This window comes from Apteryx rowi, unplaced genomic scaffold (genome assembly GCF_003343035.1).
Source record: "Apteryx rowi isolate R43461 unplaced genomic scaffold, aptRow1 scaffold_645, whole genome shotgun sequence".
Lineage (NCBI taxonomy): Eukaryota > Metazoa > Chordata > Aves > Apterygiformes > Apterygidae > Apteryx > Apteryx rowi.
In genome coordinates, this window is record NW_020450922.1 from 161315 (window position 1) to 181157 (window position 19843).

The window sequence follows — 19843 nt, forward strand, 5'->3', positions numbered from 1 at the left end:
CTTTACTGAACAAGAAGTGGTATCATTTCTATCACTCAGTGGCTGTTACATTTCACAGACTGAACATCTTCATCTACAACATATATCGATCTATCAACAGCTCATGGTCTGCTAGAAATTTTATATGGACAAGTAAGCATAACAGCCATCAAAATGCAGCCTAGAGCTTACACAGAGGATAAGACCCAAAGCTGTGGGTTGGTACAGAAAAAAAAACCATCCAAGAAGACATGTCAACAACTCCTGTAACAGAAGCACTTATCTACAGATTATCAGTATCAAGTAATATAAAAGATGTCCCATTTGTTTACAATTTATTAATAAACTATTGTTTATTATAAACCTGACCTTTTTTGCTGGTTCGTCATCTTCTCCATAAGAAGACATAAGATACACAGACTCTGAATGGTCTCCTGCAATGGATAATGGAGGGTCAGGGACCACATTAGAGAGCTGAGATTTGGAGCGCTGCCGAAGTGAAGCTCTATGAGAAAAGACAGAAACAGTCTTCACAGCTCAGAAACACAATACTTGCTTTCAAGGCAGGTGCAGTTTTAATATCACATGAAATCAGCATTCACTGAACCATAGGAATCCCACTGACTTTTTTTTTTTTTGCCATCTTCTCTCAACTTCAAGAAGAAAATATCCCACAATAAAAATTGCGGCATATTTTCATATTTTCATAATCACACTCCACCCCCACCACTCAGATGTTGTCTTATATGTACCCTGTAATGTTTATTTGTTGAGCAAATTCGTGGGATATCCTACACACAGGATTATTTGCACATGCTCTTAAGATACCAAGTCAATTCACCATTATCACTACAAAGTAGTTTAGTCTAGTAAAACAGGATGCTGAAGCAGACCACCTATCCCCCCAAAAACAGAGCCCTATAAACTGGGAGCCACATATTCGCTCACGTATGCCTGACATGGGCTTGCCTGAAAGAAATAATAAATGTCTAGTACAAGACAGACTGGCTTGTAAAATGTTTTACCTTTCATGAAGTCAAAGCCATAATAAAAACGTCTTTGTACGTTAGCTTTGATTTCTCAAGTAATTCAATAGCAAGTAATTTTTCAAATGTCTGGAGTAAGAGTGCATGAGGTGATACAAATGCATGACTATATGGTAGSAATATTAAAAATGGAACATAAACACAGCAGACCAGAATTGTAGAGGAGGTATTGTGCCTAGAAGGGGAGCAGGATTAAGAGTATTTCTATTTACGCATGGGTCTTCAATCAGCAGCATATCACCCAAGCTCTTCCTTTCCAAGTGGACTGTGTCTTAGTAAATGCTTGCAGCCGTTTGACTCTCTTTGCCACACCATACAGAGCAGTACATAATTAGTACTATTGGTATATTTGGAAAAAGTATAGAGATCTGGAAATATATTGAGATTTACAGTCATCTTCATTTTTAACACTCACCGCAAGCTGGCCTGATAGCTTCCTCTGCTAAATGACTGCACTTTCTCAAGATTTGGCTCAAGCAAGCTATTTTCTGCAGCTGTAAAATATAGTATATAAAGGTCTTCAGTTTGTGCTAAAATTTAATACAACCTAAGTCCCTTGTTGATCTGCAAAAAAAATGAAGTGTCTCCATGTCATAGTTGGAATACTTTGCAGAAAGCAAGGGACATAATACAAACTGTTTACTCCACCGACATAGACATATACCACAGGTTTTATATTAGTTTGCATTTGACAAGATGAAGTTAGGTAAATTGAATATTAACCCACGTACCATCTTATCTGGGGTGTGACTGCTGAAGGCTGTTTCCTTATTTTAGCAATTGACCTCATTTTTTAAGATAATTGTATCCAAGGCATGATGCTTCATAAAAATACAAGTCATCCTATTAAGCTTCTATTTCCAGAAGCCTGGATTCAAATCTGCCTCCAGCAAAACAAATAAGGTGGTTTCAGCATACTCTGTAATTTGCCTGCAGTTCAAATGCAGCACAGCTGGATTGTTGGCACTAACAGAGATACAGAATGCCAAGGTATTGCAGGTCAGGATTAATGTTCCGGGGCAGATCTATATGAGGAAGGTCATTCAGTGCATATGTACTAAAAACACTTTGGCCAGGGCTATCAGTGTATTACTTTTAAGGATGCTAAAATTTAGCCTTCAAGGGGGGAAAAAAAGATGTGGGGGGGAGGGGGTGTGGAAAGGAAAACAACTAGCCCCCAATAAAAAATGTATCTCCATTCTGTGGAATTTTACATAACTTTATAAAAGAAAACAAGACACTTACTTTGCACTGGTACTCCAGCAAGCGCCCTGTCTCCTTTGCTTTGTAAGGTCACCAGCATGAAATAAACCCCTTTCCTCTTCAGGAGTTCCTCATGAGTTCCTCTCTCCGCAGCCCGTCCATGCTCAAACCCAACGATGATATCGGCATCTTTGATGGTGGACAGGCGGTGAGCTATTGAGATCGTTGTGCGGCCAAGGCGAGCCTGCCAGAGAACAACAGCCACGTTGCCAGGACAGCAAACGGAAGCACTTGAAACAGTGCAACGTAACCTAAAGTTTGCTCATATCAACAGGAGTCTTTCAAGTGGTTTCAGTTGACTTTGAATTATCGCCATCCATAGCCCATATTTCCATGTATTCTCCACACAGAAAGAGGCAGACATCTTTGAGCTCTTTTGCTAGTGCTCTAAACTGTCTGGAAGCAAGCTGGTTCCAGTATGGAAGCTGTGAAACTGCATTGTTGTGGCCCACAACTTGGGCTCAGCACTGTGCTAATATCTCCAGACTACTTGTTCTTGCCACCTTGGTGAACAAACGGAGAAAACACGCAACTGCCTGAAACTGTGTTCATAGACACAAAACCACAGAATCACACGTCAAGAACTGGAGCTTATTTGCAGCGACTGTTTTTCTCCTCTCTTTTAAGAGAAATCCAGACATCTGCAAAGTTACACATAAATGGCCATTTAAGTATTAATTCTCTGGGACAAGAGAAAAAGGGTTATTTCTGAATGAAACTCGTGTTCTGAATTCACTGCCTTGGCAAGGTCATTCYTGGATTCTTGGAATTAATTCAGAAAGAAAAACAAGATTACAGGTGAAACCTCTGTACAGACTGTAGATTCTTCAAACTTTTGACTTAGCTATTGTCTATGTGTAGAGTTACCAATGACATTCATTGCCAGGGATGGCATTCATTTTATCAAATTTACACAAGACATCATTCAGGCTAAGCTCCCTTTATATTAAATCCATTTATCTAAAATAGGCACTTTTGGTCTGACTTATTTTATATATTTACTGTAGGATTAGATGAATCCCACTTGGGACTGTATCAATTGCATTGATCAAATCTCTGCTGGTTAAAAAGGGGGCCTAGCATAGCTGTCCTGGGGGGAGGCATCTACCTTGCCGGTATTTACTTTTAATCAGACAAATCCTACTAATAATATGGAAAAGTTTCCTTCTGGGCAAGGAGAGAATTGTCAAAATCTTGACAGTCCTGAGCATCTTATTACCTACTTATGCCAAAACCCCTCCCAGGGGGGTTGCTGTGGGACTCAGAACACATGGACCAGATCACAATTCACACAGAATAAGATGGAGGGCAGTGAGTATCCAGAGATGAGCGCTATCTCTGAAGAAAGTGAATTATAGATTCTTGTTAATGTTCCAATAAGAAAGAAATATTTTCAGGCAATATCAAGGCTCTATTTGTGCATATAAAACAGTTATTAAGAAAARCTTCTCAATGCTTTGTTACAATTCAGCAGCATCCTCCACACAGTGCCTTAAAAACTTATTTCTACCCTTTTAAATCTGATTTATGCTATACTATAGCAAACCTTATGAAGTGCTTCTTGAACAGTAGCTTCACTTTCATTATCAAGTGCTGAGGTAGCCATATCCAGTAGCAGGATTTTAGGGTTTCGCACAAGAGCTCGAGCAATAGCTATCCTCTGCTTTTGACCTCCACTCATCTGGCTTCCACCCTCTCCAACATGAGTGTCAAATTGCTGGGTGAGGGGAAAAAAATGAAAATGAAACACATAACAAAGAGGTCTATGAAGCTTCTGGTGAAGTCACTGGTAAAATGTCTCTCAGGTTTGTACTGGCAGTGGACTTAAAAAAAAAAAATTATCAACTTTGAAAGACAAAAACATTGTTAGTGCTCCAGATGTCAAGGACAGCTGATGAAATAACCTCCTTCATAATCAGCACTACATTTTTTTGCCTGAAATGGAATGCTATAGGACTGATCAAAGCCCTGACATCTTAAGGGAGGGAATCAAAGAATAGGGAACCTCTAGGTAACTTACAGAGCTCATACAAGGAGATGAGATTGTGAGATTCAGTATAGACTGTTCAAAAACACATGCAGACTAGTGAGAGTCCTGGGCTCTAAATTGCTTTTGGCCTGAGTAGAAACAGATCTCAGTAGCATGAAAAATACATCTTCCTTTTAAAATCATGTAGATTATTACCATGATATTGAACTTTGTATGTATAACTCCTGAGGAACTAATTCTCCTTGGTTCACTTTTTGCCAAGTTTCAAGGAGGTGAAATATATGTAGTAAGACCTAAATAACTCTTGTCGAAGGAAAGGTTGCTACCTACTGTCAATTTTAATCTTCTGCTCTTCCATCTGAGCTCAAATGGCTGCAAAGGGGGAGGGACAAAGTGATTCTCTATTTTTCCATCAAATTCCACCAAATATTTTAAGAGGCACAGCATACCTGTGGCAAGTCCATGATAAAGTTGTAAGCATTGGCCTCTTTGGCTGCTTTGATTATTTCTTCCATGGTAGCCTCATCCCGACCATAGCGAATGTTCTCTGCAATTGTGGTAGCAAACAGAACTGGCTCTTGCTCAACAATACCAATCTGCGAGCGTAGCCACTGGATATTAAGGGAACGAATGTCATGGCCATCCAGGGTAATCTACAGAGTCAATTAAAGCAAGGACAAAACAAAACAAAACAGTGAGGGACATTCTCTTCCCCAGCTCAGAGACGAAGAAAAACACAATGGAAATAAATATCTCTTTTTGTTTGGCCTCACAAATAAAGCCAGGCAGAAAATAGTCATCAAACTAGTTTCCTGTAAAGGACTTAAAAATTTGGACATATAAAGACATATGTGTTTTCCACTAGTAAAACTGAATTAAAAGCTCCATGGAGACTCAGGTAGAAGAATTATCTGTCCTCTACCATCTGTTTGCAGATACTTTTCAAGACAGGGACATTTTTTTTTTTCCCCAGAGGAAGAGATTTTTGTTTTCTAGCCAGATCTAGTCACAAAGCCCCAAACTACCTCTGCGTGCCTCATTTACTAGTCCTTATCTTTCAGCTGTGAAAAACAAAACTTCTGGCCAAATTTATTCAATTGTTTCAGTGGTGGTGAAGTAGTTAAGGAAGGGAAAGTCTTAATTATAAAATGAACAGGCAAACAAAAGTTAACAAAAATATTCTTCTTGAAAATGGAGAAAGAAAGGTTGTTGTGAGCTGTGCTATTATTTTTTCCACATATTTTCTAATATTTAAGACTATGAAGCACTTTCAGATCTGGTGGAAGGTTCTTTAGGAATATTGAAACTTCAGTCTTTTGGCATGAGGACAAAAAGAAGTCACAGAGAAACTCACTATAACTGAATTCTGTATAAATGAGTTTCACTAAATATATTTTTACACTAAATTGGTTCTTTGTCTCTTTTACTTTCAAATATAGGTTACCATGTATGTGATTTGTGCCAGCTAGGAAAACATAAATGGGAAGAAAATGTTAATAGATGCAACTCATATTCATAGACAAATGATTTGGCATATACTAAAGTAGTATTATGGGATAATGATTTAATGTTCAACACAGTATTTCCCGGAATTGAAAATGGGTTGTCACTCCTGAATTATTGTATGGCTAGGTATAGTTTTTACTCAAGTTTAGCACTGAATTTTTATTTCCTCCTAATGTTTTTTCTCTTTCACATAATTATTCTTGATAATACTATTCAGCATTTCCCTGAAATGGACAAAAAAGGATATTTTGCTCATTTCCTTTTTGGATCTGAAAGGAAAAAAATTAAGAGTCTTCCTTTCCACCTTGAAGAAGCAAGCATGTTGCTCTTTTAAGCTCCTAAGACTAGAGAAACCCTTGCTGGAATGGGAAACTCACCATGCCATCACTGGGGTCATAGAAACGCTGGATGAGCTGTATTGTTGTACTTTTTCCAGCTCCACTAGCTCCAACAAAAGCCGTTGTCTCCCCTGCTTTAATAACCATATTAAGGTTTTCCAAAATCTGGATTAAAAAAAACAAAAAACAAAAAAACAAAAAGAATCTATCCATTCTAATTCTCTGTAACTGCTGGGAAAACCACCATATTTTAACTGCTTACAGTAATTATATTCACAAGAGGGATGAAGAATAATTAATTACCTTTACTTCTCGTCTGGAGGGGTAATAAAATGTGACATCATGAAATTCAATTTCACCCTGTACTTTATCCAGCTTGTAGCCATCTTCTGACATGCAGTCAATAGTGGGTTTCTAGGGTAGAATTTAGTGTGTTATTTAATTGCTGTTAAACAGCCAACACTTCTGCAGTAGATAAATATTCCCAATACCATACAAAGCCACAACACTTCTATTTGAACAGCTCTTGGCTGCACGGAAGCAATAGCAGAATCTGCCTCAGGACTACTAGGCAAGAAACGTAAAACTAAGGCCAAAGTGACAGGGCGGTTGGCACTAGTGGGTAGCTCAGGCAAGATGAATACACCCTCTTCTCATCTTAGGCTTACTACGTTTGCCAGTCATTTTGCTAGTTTTTGCTGGAACAGAACAGGTGCATGCAAGAAGCATTTTGACTAAGTTATTTTACCMAGCTTCTCAGGACTAAGATGTACTACTTTGCTCATGTAAACATTCTCTCACACCCCCGAACAACCAATTTGTTGTTGAAAATCTGCACACTTAATCACTTCTTTGTATTTAAAGCATCATCCTTACATGGCCACTCCTAAGTGTTGGAATCCTGATTTGAAGTTTCTCCATCAAGTGTATCGACTCTCACTGACTGTTGGCCAGGCCCTGGGTATTGTTGAGTGTTAGACATGAGTGGAGAAAAAAAAAGAAATCTGAGGAATCCCAAAGAAATCAGATTTTCTAAGGACAGATCTATGACGAGTTTTAACTGAAGATATTAACTGTGAAATGCAGAGAATGAATTAAAACTATAGCAACACCAATATTTGATAATTGAAACATGTATGATTTTTTATGTAGCCTAACAAACAGAGGGAAGGGAATATATAGAAGGGAATACTCATAATGGAAATGTATATGTTCTAAGATGTTAAGAACAGCTAAAAGACTGGTTAGTCTTTAGGATTATATCTTAATTAAGTTCAGATATTAAGCTATGAAGAAACAAGGGTTTCACTGATCCTCCAAATGGGAATCTCAGCAAGGCCATAAGTTTAGTGCCAGAGAAAATCAGTATCAGGGCTGAGTTGTGCTTTTACTGTCTAGTCACAAATCTACAAATGTGGCAAGTGGATGGATCTACTTTTGTCACCCTTTCTCTAGACAGATGAAATCTTACTGTAGTTTGTTTTTTTAACCCTAAGGTTATCTGACTCAGCTTTATCTTGATTTTTGTGGCTAATTCTTACTGTTGAAAACTCTTTTTGCTTTTTAAATTTTTCTGTAAAAAACACTTCTCTTATTCATCTCTTCTTCAGCTTATCTTAGAGCAAAACCTTTAACTTATGAAGCACCACTTAMAAGGCACATGTGTTATTATTACAGAACACTGAAGGATAACTAAAAAGTCTATTAGCATTATGACAGCTTCTCTAGCCTTCCTTATGTACTTTAAGTGCTCTTTAGAGGACAAGCAGCATTTCAACCTGTTTACACAGCACCTAGCACAGTAAAGCCTATCAATGATCAGTGATACTAAGTACTGCTAAGAAATCTACAGTATTTCCCAATCACTAAATATACACAAATACAGAAAGGAATCCTCCTAAAAAATGCCAGCAACTCTCAGACCTTTCTCATACAATCTCATTTCATCTATTTATCTCTCCTGAAAATGTTGTAAATAACATTTATGGATGCTGTGGGAACACTGCTTGTGTTCATTTGGTCTCATTTCACACTAAGGGCAGCTTTGGGACAGGTGACAGAGGCCAGCCTTGCCAACTAATGCCAATAGAGCCACATCCTTTGGCACCGTCTGGAGGCCTGGAGCTAGATTCATGCTGAAACTTTGACTGCAAGCTGACTATTAATGCCTGCATGCAGGCCTTCTGTGGGCCAGCACCGAGCAGTAATTGTATGTAAGGAGAAATGGGAGCAAGAAACAGAAGTAGTTGGTGGAAAAAACGTCATTACTCAGAAACAGGCCACTTGGGGAATCTGTTCAACATCCTCTCTGAACACGTGTGCATGCACCTAGACCTTTCTATTGCACAGTCAATTCTTCTTTAATTGCTCTCATTTTTCCTCATTTACATTGTGGATAAAACTACTCCTGCTTGAGGGCTATTTAATTATTTTTCTACTACCAAGTGACAGAGCTTAAAAATTCATTACTTACTTTATCTATTGTCTCAAAAATGTTTGTTGCAGCCCCACGGCCAGTGGCAAAAGCTTCCAGGCAGGGAGATACTTGGCCAAGATTTAAAGCTCCTACTAAAACGCCAAAGAAAACCTGACAAAATAGAAAAAGAAATTAACAAAACCTAACAGCACATTTTTATTACAGTTTAGAGCTCAGAAATACAAATCAAACTACAGTGGCTTAACAAATTCCTGTGCATCAATTGAACCGCAGTGATTCACTGTACAAGCAAAATCAGTTCACAGCAAAGCAAACGAATGTATCTGAGAACAGACTTCCATTGCCTTTCACAACTTTGTTTCCAGGCTGAAATAAATCAAATTATCTCATATTTTCCCCAGACTTAGAGTATGTGCACCCAGACATTTACTGAGGTGCCACTGATATATTTTTTAAGCCATCTCAGTGTGGTGGTGTGCCTACACCCTTGAAAAAAGGGCTGCAACTGAACAAGGTGGCAAGTAAATCCTTTGGAGATGTCTGTGACCGGTAAGCAGATGAGAGTCTGCAACAGTTCAAAAGCCTAGAGAAGTTTAAAATATATGTGTCTATATAAACTATATGTGTCTGCTATAGGATGTGATTAAGACAAATTAACATCAAGAAAAAATAGACAACCTTTGGCTGTGCAATCATTGCTATTCTTACATGGACCAATGCCTACCAGTAAATCACACTTGCAAAATTTGCTTCTGGAGCAGGTACCAGCTACAGAGAATATTTTGGCCTCCTTCTCACACAAAAGTGAACTGTAATGATTGCTATCAACACTGGATATGCCAGTATTTGACCTGAGACTATTCTGAGTTCTTTATGGCRACATTTGTGAACATTTGCCATCTCCTGACAAATGGCCCAAGGCCTTAAAGTTGACTTTCTGCAGGCAGCAGAAAATATAAATCCTGAGTATTAGGAGGACTGGTATGTAATCTTCCGCTGTAGTTTGACAATGCCTGAGAAGTCTGCTAAGAAGCAATTAAAGACTCTACTAGTCTTTTGAATACAACACAGACTGAAGTCAGGACAGATGGCAAGGTGTAGAAGAAAACATTACTGTCCAGGAAGAAAGAAAAGTACACAGGACTCAGCTCTCCCTTGCACCACTCTGATATTTACTGAGACTAACCCCCAGGACTGAAGAGAAAGACACTACTCTGCATAATGTGTACTGTAAACATCTATACTGTGATGTATAGATCATGCCATAAATTCATACTCAGCTTTACTACAGACTAATTTCCTTGTATGGACAAGTCCCAAAGCACGTAGGTTACATACATGTCAGATTCTATCATGAACAGGAGGGGAACAGGTCCTGTAGCTTTGATTGGAAGAAAAAGGGAAGGCAACTTGTAATTTATCTCAACTCAGTATGGCTCACGCACAACAGTTTTTCAGAGACTGCAAAGAGAATATTTAAATGTTTTGTATCTATAAACCACCACCCCCCAAACTCACTAGGAGTGTATGATGGAAAATATGAAGTATAAGAAAGATGACTGACAGTTTTGAGAGAGCAAGGGGAGCATAAGAAACCCTCTCTGTTGACAGCTACAATTTTTCAGCTATAGGGTAGCTCCCCACAGTTTGCTATTTGTCATTTGGAACCTCTGAACTACAGTTATCAGGTGCAAGGTAAGGAAATTGCTCAGCTTATTTTTCACAGCACTGCCTTGTGTCAACTACTGGTGCCAAGAGCAGTTGCAAATGATTTCCTGTGAAGGCCACCCTCCTAGAGCAGAATGACTCAATTTTACAGTGTCCTCAGAGTAATTTAGCAAGCTCCATTTAGCAGGAAGTTCTGCACTACATGCTGCTGTGAGGGTTAGGAGCTGGCATGGTGCTCAAGAGACAGAATGATCAGAAATAGATGTTTCACCAAAACACCAGGGCTTACCAAGGTTCAGGAGAAATTTATTCTGGGTCTGAACCAGAGCCTGCCATTCAGACAATTTTGGCTTAGAGCGAAGAATAACTGAAACATCTGTAGATCTTGGTTCTATTGCATTTAGATTATCAGTCTCTAAAGCATCTACTGTGCTAGCAGTGGATGCATAAGAGTGCTGTGCARGTTAGTATGCTTTTTTTCTCTATAAACTTCAGGAGCCACAGCCATGTGTGTTTTGGCCAGCTTGGGTCAAAAACATTTACATGTTTTTTGTCCCCTGGAGAGCTGGGTAGGAAATTTGCAACAGAAAATGGTGATTCAGCAAAACTGAAACTATTCATATGAGAGAGGTTAGCTTTGATAAAACTTTCTCTGGGCAGGTTCCTCTTTACCACAGTGGGATTTTTCATCACAAATAAATCTCTCCAGAAGAGCCAATATTCCAGAAACTACAGGCAGACCCAGGATTCGAGAAAGCTATTTTCAGGTCTCTGATGTGTAGCAGACACACAAATGCAAGTGTCATTCTGATCACAGTAGGTGACATTTGAAATCTTTAAAATGAACATGGCATTTTTTTTTTCTTATCCAGTTGAGTCATATACTTTTATGCATATACTGAGCAATGAGCTTTGAGAAAAAAAACATACAGGGCTTGTTACCACTAGGTAGCAGATATCAGAACATTACAAATATGTGTTGTAGAATTAATGTTTTCAGGGACAGTCCACAAAAGTTAGATCGAACTAAAATGGTTACCTGTAGAAGAGTGCCAGGCGAATATTCTTCTTCTTCAAGGACAAGTTTAGAGCCATACCAAAAAGCTAATGCATAACACAGGAAAATTACAAGCCACATGTAACCAGTGAATAATCCCATTATTATTCCTTTTCGAATTCCCCAGTGCTGAGCAAACACCAGGTTCTTATCATATCTGTAGAAGGAGTGAAAAATAAAAGTAGATGAAATCAATTTGATAGAAAATTCATATAAAAAGAGACGAAAATGAGATGCCTTCAATGGTTGACTGTGCTGCAGGGAATTGAGGGTCCACATAAGGTTGATACCTGTTACTCTGAAGTGAGAGATCACTGTTGCTTCTGCTGAAACCAACAGTCCTCCCAGATCACAAAATCATTGTATGTCCTGCTGTAATAAGCACAAGGAATACCACACTTGCTACATATACCTGACCAAGGGATTGGGAGTTTTAGTGGTGTGACACAAGATTTGGCAATTTGGCTAAAGCTTCAGAGAAAGTCCTACAGCCATACTATGTTTCAAATGAATGCAAGAGGTTTGCAACATAACACCATCAAATCATCATATCTTGCGGTGAAGAGGAAAGCACTGAAGAAAACAACCTATAAATTAAGTTTAATCAGGAGAAATACAAAATTAAGTAGCAATCTGCAATCTTGGCAACATAGGAAGTAAATAGTTTAGATTCAGGTGTCTAAAACTCACCTAGTGGTTTTTTGTTTTTTTTTTCTATTGAATAAGCACTTCTGAAAACTTAGAGCCAGATAATCAGAAGTATTTATCACAGAGAATTCAGAAACTATCAGAGAGAATTGAAACTATCTGCCTGTAGATCAAAGGCTCTTATTTTTAGGACCCTGCCAAAAAGGTCAGGTTAAACATCAGATGTCTGTAATAAGACGTGGGTGAACAATGACAAACTGTTCATGAACATTCAGGTAACTGTGAGAAAGACAGTAGTTTTGATTGTTTTCATACCTCTCAGTATTTCTATTTAATAGGACATATTTTTATCAATACCTTTATTTATTTACTTATTTTGAAGTACTTTTAATGCTCATTTATGATTGTTAAGTACTACTACTGTAACTAGAACTGTTACTATTATTTCTGACATTGTCTAATGAATGACTTCCTCCATTTTTCAGGATCCATGTTGCAATATTTTAATTAAAGCAATAAAAGTAACACACATGTATATTACAATTTATGTACAAAAACAGACAAAAAGGAAACTTTTCTTTCCCAGTCCAATCAGACTATTTCCTTTTCCCCTCTTTTTTAAATCATGCAAACATTCCTACTTAAGATAAAACTTTCAGAGTGGGCACAATAAATGGACATCGTCATGGGGGCTCTGGAACTAGTTCTTACTTAGCTTGAAACCACCCAGACTTTTCAGATGAGCTGCAAAAGTGATTTATCAGAAAGTGCTTAAAGGGAAGTTTGACAATATGTTCCTGTAAGTGGGAATGACTTGAAGATAGTATTTCTGATGTTTTAATACACAGATACAGATTGACTGAGTTCCATAACAGTTTTTGCATACATAGTGTTATTTGAAAACTAAATTTCTGTGATATACATGCATACTCAAAATACTCAAAGCTGAAGGATGGTCACTGTTTCAGAACTGAGAGACTAATTGTCAGGATACTGAAGCGTATGATAGCATTATGTTGTTACATAAGAAAAGAAACCAGACACTCTTTACAATTTGAACAAACCTTTCAACTTCTTTCTTTTCCCCACCAAAAGCAGCTACTGTTCTGATGGATGAGAGTACTTCATCAGCCACAGCCCCAGCTTTTGCATAAGCCTTTAATTCTCGGCCTGTCAGTTTTGCCACAGCCTACAAAACCATAAGAAGCGTTGGTTAGGTGTAGACAAGGATGGTGGTGAGCACTACTGACTGTCACCCAGCAGCACCTACTCTGCATGAGTTCACCTCCCCTGCTCTGAGCAAGCTTTTATTATGCATGCTGCCTACTCAGAAACTTCTGTCTTCTAGTGCTAGGGCATATATATCTCTGTAGCATGTATTTTCCATAACAGATTTACCCTCTTGGCCAACCACTCTGCTCCAAATAGCTAGAAAGAGCAGCTGATGACAACTGCTTCCCCTCCCTTTCTGCTGCCAGTTGGGCTTAAGCAATCTGCAGATGGAGGGTATGTGTGTWTCAGGGGGAAGGGGAGGTTAAGCAGGAAGGTTAAGCCCTTAGCCACTGCAGCAGGGCCCAGCTTCTGGCAGAGGAGGGAACGCAACTGAGGAAGAGGGGATGGAAACATGTTGCCCACCACTATGCCATGTTACTTGGGCTAACAGCAAACAGCTCCCTCCCCAGCATCCCACAGTATACTGTAGATACCAGAAGCTTACTTAGGGTCAAAGAGTGCTCAGATTCATGGAAGAAAATGTCATGATGGACTGTCACACACAGAGATACCACCTGACCTCAGGAATGACATGTCACTGGAAGTTGGAAAGTGTCATTATTTGCTTTCCCTCTTCAAGTACTCTACCCTATGCATCTAACAGCCACTTTTAGAGACAGGAAACCAGGCCAGATTGACCTTGGGTTTATCTTCTTTATGGGAGAAAACAAAGACTTGGGCTGGACAGGTTCAGGAGGAGGAAATGCCGAACAGTATGTATGTGAAAGGAAAGAGTTGGGGACAGAGAAAGAAGAATGGAAAGGGAAAAAATTATAAACATAAAGGAGAATGAGCTCAGAGAGAAAGTGCAAATGAAGGAAAGACTCAGATAAGGTTTTATTTCATTCCCTGGCAGAATGCTGCTCTCCCACTTCACACTGAGTCATTATTCATATCATCTACTTGCAGTCACAGCACAAGCTATGAAAGAGAAGGAGGAAGCAGATAAAGTGCCAGAGTTACACTACAGGTTTGATAGCAAAGGATAAAAAACTGTTCTCAGCACAGAAGAAGGGAAATAGCAAGAGGGCTGAACCTGAACGAAGAGCACAGGAGATTGCAAAGGAGGATCAGAAATTGCCCAGCCCTGCTGAGTAAGGCAGCAGAGGTGAAAATGCTAAGGAGCCTGAAATTCTCCTCCTCCATGTGGTTCCTCTTCACAGTGAAAGGGAGGTGGAGGGAGTGGGAGGAGAAACAGAAACAGGAACAGCTGGGAGAGGATGTAGGAGCTGCTTGGAGCAGGGACAGCTTGAGGTGAGTCTGAATACTTGTTTTCAATGTTTTAAAGCTCCTAGACTGGATCATCTCCACCCCCCCTAACCTCTGTAGAGAACCAAAGCCCAATGTACAGTAACCATTTAAAACAGGTGTGTAGTAATAGAGGGATGCTGTAGGCCAGGTTCTGACCTCAGCAACAATAATATCCATCCATGGGACCTAATGGAAGGTATGCTTACACTCCCATCTTAGAAGCAGGGTATATCATTCCTGGAATCAGAATAAACAAAGTGGGAACAACATCCTCCTCTCCCACATGCCCTGCCATGCCCAGGAGCATCATCAGGTTCTCAGAACGAGACTGCTCTCTCCAGGACAGGGCACAGCAGAGACGCTCTGTTTATTTCAGTGCTGTTGTGACCAGAATCTGCCTCTTGGACTTCCAAGAGGTGCTATAGCCTTCTCTTCCACAAACCCCTCTAGCTCTATGGCATGGTCTTCCCTGCTCATTGCACCCAGGCATGGACCTCATACAAATCACTTACCAAGCCATAGACAGCCGCTCCAATCCCAATTAGAGGACTGACTGCAATGATAACCAAAGTCAGTTTCCAGCCACTGACAAATCCCAGTAGGAATCCACACACAAAGGTGGTAAAGCGCTGGATAAAAATTGCTACTTGATCAGCAATAGCATCATTAATTTTGTTAATGTCACTGGAAAAACAAAAAACAAAAGATGATTGGTGATCATATCTTTCATTCGTGTTACAGGTTTTGGCCATATTTGGGTTAGGTGCTTTCTCCTGGAGAGGGCCCTGGAACCTTCCTCTCCCCTATTCTTATCTTCCTCACCTCTTCTAAAGGCCCTGGGCTACAGTGAGGAGATCTGATGCCTTTGCAATGGCAGGAGACATTTATTTATGAATACTTCAGAAAAGATATGGCTTCTCCTGAGAAGAGCCATCCTGCCAGCTGCCTCCTTCACTATCTGGTTCTTACTACTGTGCCCGTTGATTCAAAAGAGGAGGCAGAGACATCACAGCTGGAGGCAGTTGTATGATAATGGGAAAACAGTACAACTGATATGGCATTCCTCCCATCATATAGCACTAAATATATAACATACAGCTTTGCTGAGGGAGGAGGGAAAGGGAAGAGGGCTGTAACCCTCTTTGCAGTTTCACCTTCCAACACTTTCTAATCCCTCTGTACACCTTTTCAGGTAGTTTCTTCTCTAAATGAGAGGGAGTGCAGAAAATAGAGGGCTACATTATTGCTGCAGGCACTGGCAAAACATCATCGCAGCTCTGTCATATGGGGGATGGCAGGGCAGTGGTTAACATCATTTGGTCCTAATGCAGCTGCAGAGTTGTTGTTTTTTCCCGCTCTTATCCAGTGCAACCGCAGAAAAAAAATTCTCAAAGCAGAACAGTCATTATATTTTTGCTGCTCTTGGTTACTACTTCACCCCTGAGATAAGCAAAATTGGGAATTCCCAGACTACATAGGACCAAATGGTACTGCGATTTAAAGTGCAGATTTGTTAGCTCATTGATATATTAAGTAAAATCATAGTCCTCTGTTGAAAATATGAGTGGTGAATGAAGAACATGTTTATATTTCTTCTTGAGAATGTTTTTGCAGTCAAGAAGATCAAGGAACTGGATGTTATTTATTTGAAAAATACAAATTCAGTTCCTATTTTTTGCCAGAGAAAATCCTCATAGCCACATACACTTTGTATTTATTCTTCATAAGTAGAACACAAGTGAAAGTCATAGATACTGCTGAACAGTGAGTAAAGACAAAAAAAAATCCTGTCAACTACAGAAAAATATTTTGCCTACTGTCATGCAGGCACCACAGAGAACAGGGAGCCATCTAGAGTCAGCATATTTATCATGCAGCTGCCTTCAGCCTGTAAACAGGAACCACTAAGGAAAGGAGCAAGTCTTAAACTCCATCTGTTTTTCTAAGGGCTGAATGTTTACCCAGGACAAGAAGGTTTCTCCACCTACCTTGGGTCCTTTTCTAAAGGTAGGTGCTTGTACCCTCTTTTGCAGAACTTTAAGCAAGGCTCACTCTTTTCTTTTAAAAGCCAAGTGGAAGCAAGTGTGCCCCTAACAATTTTCCTTTCCTGGAAGTGAGAGGGGGTTCAAATTCACATCTCCAACCTCAGAAGAATATGCACTGGCAGTGAGATTATAGATCATTCTTGAAGGATTGGGCTCAGGAGGAAAAAGGAAGGACAGGACAAGGTGGCAAAACAAAACAAAACCAAACCATTGCAACAGAAAAGGCATGAAAGGGAAATGATTGTGGCTTAACAGTTGTGGCACTCAGTTGGAAGATGGGGGGAATCACGAGCCTGATCCTTGCTCCAAGGAATACCTGTTTTTTACATTAAACAGTGTTTGGCTAATGCCTAGTTATTGGCACTCTGTTTGTGTTTGGACTGCTCAGGCATTCACAGCACCTAAGGAAGTGCAAAAATGTTCTCTGTAGCATACTTACTCAGAAATTCGGGTGTTCAKTTCTCCTACAGATGTACAATCAAACCAGCCTATATCCATTCTCATTACTTTCCTGAAATAAGCTCTCCTGATTTTCTGCATCTGACGAGCTGCAGCCATAACCCAAAAGCAGATCTGGGAAGAGAATAATGTGGTTGACGAATTGCAGTAAAAGTCTTTCTGCTCCCAACAAACAGGAAAAGCAGTTTGGCTATTGATAAAATTACTAGTCAGATGAAATATATTCTAGCTACATAGACATGACAGTTGTTTTATGCCCCTGATCTTTAAATAATCCAACAACTTCTTTTCAGCCTCTGATCAAGCACTTGTCTCAGTTGTCACAGGCTGAGAGCAGACACAGATAAATTACTTGTGGTGTTACATGAATGTCGTAGGGACAAAAGTTTTTTTTTATCTACAGCTATAAATAATATAGGGATGGCAGCCATCCTACCTCAGCAAAACCCTCAGATATTTTTTAGGAAGGAGAATGACAAGTGAATTTTGTGATTATAAAAGGCTTCAAGAGCAGTGGTCTCTTTAGCAGATTCTGCAGGAATCATCCATGCTTGTGCCTCATCTCAGGCATAAGGTTTGAACCATTACTATGGCATGTGTAGGGTGTGATTCTTCTCCAGCACTATGTTTACAGTAGCAATACTCCAGAAAATCTCTATAACAGAAACACAGGGCTCTACTCAGTCGCCCAAACACAGGTTTCTAGCATCATTTGACATACCAAATAGGAATCTTCTCATTCTTCAGGGATGTCTCAGATTCCCAAGACTAGTTTAAATGGCACTAGATGCTTGTGTGCAGGAAACTGAACAAAGCCCCAAATGTAAATATTACATTTTATGGTACAACACAAAGGTGACTCATTTTCTCTGCCAGTGGGCAGGATACTTAGACACTTGGTTATGTCAGCCACTTTTTCCCTCTAACCACACTCAAGCAAACATCTCTCGTGATGTGAAAGGAGCAGCACGCATTCATCTCATTGGGTAAAATGCATACATGCAAAAAGGTAAGCACAAATACAAGTAGGTCTTAGATTGCAATAATCAGCCCACAGGGTTAGAAATTAAAGTGTCTGCTCTGCTCAAGTGTTGAAGTTGACTAAGCAGTTAAAGAGAACACAATTATTATAGACCTAATCATTTAGTGAGGCAAATTTTGAAATCAAAATTAGGGAGTCATAGGAAATCAAAATACTGACTTGGAGGTATCCTAACACGAGTACTGCACAACCAATTCCTGCATAGTAACCTGCAAACTTGGTCATTTCTTGTTCAATGTCCAGCAGCCTGCGGGGGGAAAAACAAGTGATGAATACTGTTTTAATCTTCTAACAAATTTCTAAACTGGTGTTTTTTCAAGGTTTACATGGCAAGTCAGCTTGTTTTGCTGACAGATGGACTGTTTCTTAATACTGAGCCTATTCCTAGCAATAGCTAGTTTGTTTCCTGTCCCTATCGCAGAGATGTATGGAACTAGGAGGTACCAGGAAATTCTCTTCTGTCCTGGTGCAGCCCTGTAGTCTGCGAGGGCCAGATGAGAAATGCCACCAGACCGCATGCTGAGAAAAAGCACAGGTGAGAGGTTTCTAAAGGGGATAAGTCCAAAAAATTTTCATTATATATTAAATTAGCTTAGTTATTTTGTAGCACTACATCAATGAATAACATATTCAGATTTAAACAGTGTTCTATAGAGAGAAATGAAGGGCTGCTAAAATATATTCAAATATTACTTTGTGCCGTTAGAAAGCTCACTAATCTGAAATGAGTATTTCCTTTAGCTCAGGTAGGAGTATTAAATTACTCCTAATATCCATGAAAGGCATTGAGTTGCTAGTATTGCATTTAGATTACTTTGAGACAATGATTTCAGTTTGTTATTGGTTATTCTTCTAGATTTTTAGCTGCTGCAGAGAGCAAGTATCATTCTGTTTGACCAGAATTTGGTACACTCAGAGATTTTCAGTCAAAAGGGAACACTATAATCACATAGTCTAAACATAGGTGCCTAAGCATAGATATCTAGTGCCATTTTTAATACTCTCATGTATTCTGCCTGGTCTCCAGGTGCTGCTACAGAACAGAGGTCTCTGACAAATCCTTTGCCTGCCAGCCCCATCTGGGGGGCCAGCTTGGACAGCCTGGAGGAAATAATTTGGCCCTAGATACCTACATTTAGGAACCTGAGTCACTTCCCATATGCTTAGAATGTCACAGACAAGTAACCTCTAATTCTAATTAAATATCTAATTTAATATCATTCAGAGATTAGAAAACTCTTGGAATGATGCATTGAAAACATAGCCTTAGGAAAGGTTACAGGTTCAAATTTGGCTTTGGTAGATACCTATATCTGAATGTATCATCTTGACTCCATTTATTGTAGTTAATGGAAAGAAACTGGCACTCCTATAGGGCAGTTCATCTGACCTGTCTTAGACACCTCCCATAGGCTAAGACAAATTGCATCCTAGAAGCACCCATTTCTCTTCAGTGACTAGAAACAGTTTAGTTAACTTGCTCAGAAGTCAGCAGGCACTTATCGGTATCCAAGTCCTACCCAAAACAAGCAGAAGTCATTACTATTGAGTGGGTCACCAAAGAAAACATATCAGTGATTTCATATGTGCAGCAGGTGTGTCTGTTTTAAGAACAATCATCACTAAATCATCCTTGCTGATATTGCCAGCGGAAGGACTAAGACCCAACCTCGCCTTCTATCTCTCCAGGAAGTATCTCCAGCTCAGGAGCAGGACTCTGCAACAAGACCTATGCCCCTTTTCTGCTCTATGGATAGAAAATGTAAGCTTTAAAGGCTGAACTGGACCTTCACTAGAAATACATTCTCTGACAAGCCTTACTAACAAAGTAAAAGAAACAAA

The 19843-nt window shown here is 39.5% G+C and overlaps 2 protein-coding genes across 5 annotated transcripts in view; one reads left to right on the forward strand and one right to left on the reverse strand.

The window, feature by feature from the left end:
- Nucleotides 1–19843, reverse strand: part of ABCB11 (ATP binding cassette subfamily B member 11) — a 47377-nt gene that overhangs the window by 18296 nt on the left and 9238 nt on the right. For 2 of the 4 annotated variants that reach the window (XM_026084536.1, XM_026084535.1), the window contains exons 6-18: nucleotides 18161–18248; nucleotides 16940–17073; nucleotides 14968–15139; nucleotides 12997–13121; nucleotides 11267–11441; nucleotides 8596–8709; nucleotides 6426–6536; nucleotides 6162–6287; nucleotides 4728–4931; nucleotides 3835–4005; nucleotides 2271–2472; nucleotides 1441–1519; nucleotides 349–484 (exon numbers count right to left, since the gene is read on the reverse strand). In XM_026084536.1, the coding sequence (XP_025940321.1) occupies nucleotides 349–484; nucleotides 1441–1519; nucleotides 2271–2472; nucleotides 3835–4005; nucleotides 4728–4931; nucleotides 6162–6287; nucleotides 6426–6536; nucleotides 8596–8709; nucleotides 11267–11441; nucleotides 12997–13121; nucleotides 14968–15139; nucleotides 16940–17073; nucleotides 18161–18248 (1837 nt within the window). Of the gene's footprint in view, nucleotides 1–348; nucleotides 485–1440; nucleotides 1520–2244; nucleotides 2473–3834; nucleotides 4006–4727; nucleotides 4932–6161; nucleotides 6288–6425; nucleotides 6537–8595; nucleotides 8710–11266; nucleotides 11442–12996; nucleotides 13122–14967; nucleotides 15140–16939; nucleotides 17074–18160; nucleotides 18249–19843 lie in introns of all 4 variants that reach the window. The other 2 variants (XM_026084538.1, XM_026084537.1) reach the window with 2 other exon arrangements.
- DHRS9 (dehydrogenase/reductase 9) overlaps nucleotides 16368–19843 on the forward strand; it is a 28429-nt gene continuing 24953 nt past the window's right edge. The window contains exon 1 of the mRNA XM_026084541.1: nucleotides 16368–16462. The gene's annotated coding sequence lies outside the window, so the exon portion shown is untranslated. The remainder of the gene's footprint in view (nucleotides 16463–19843) is intronic.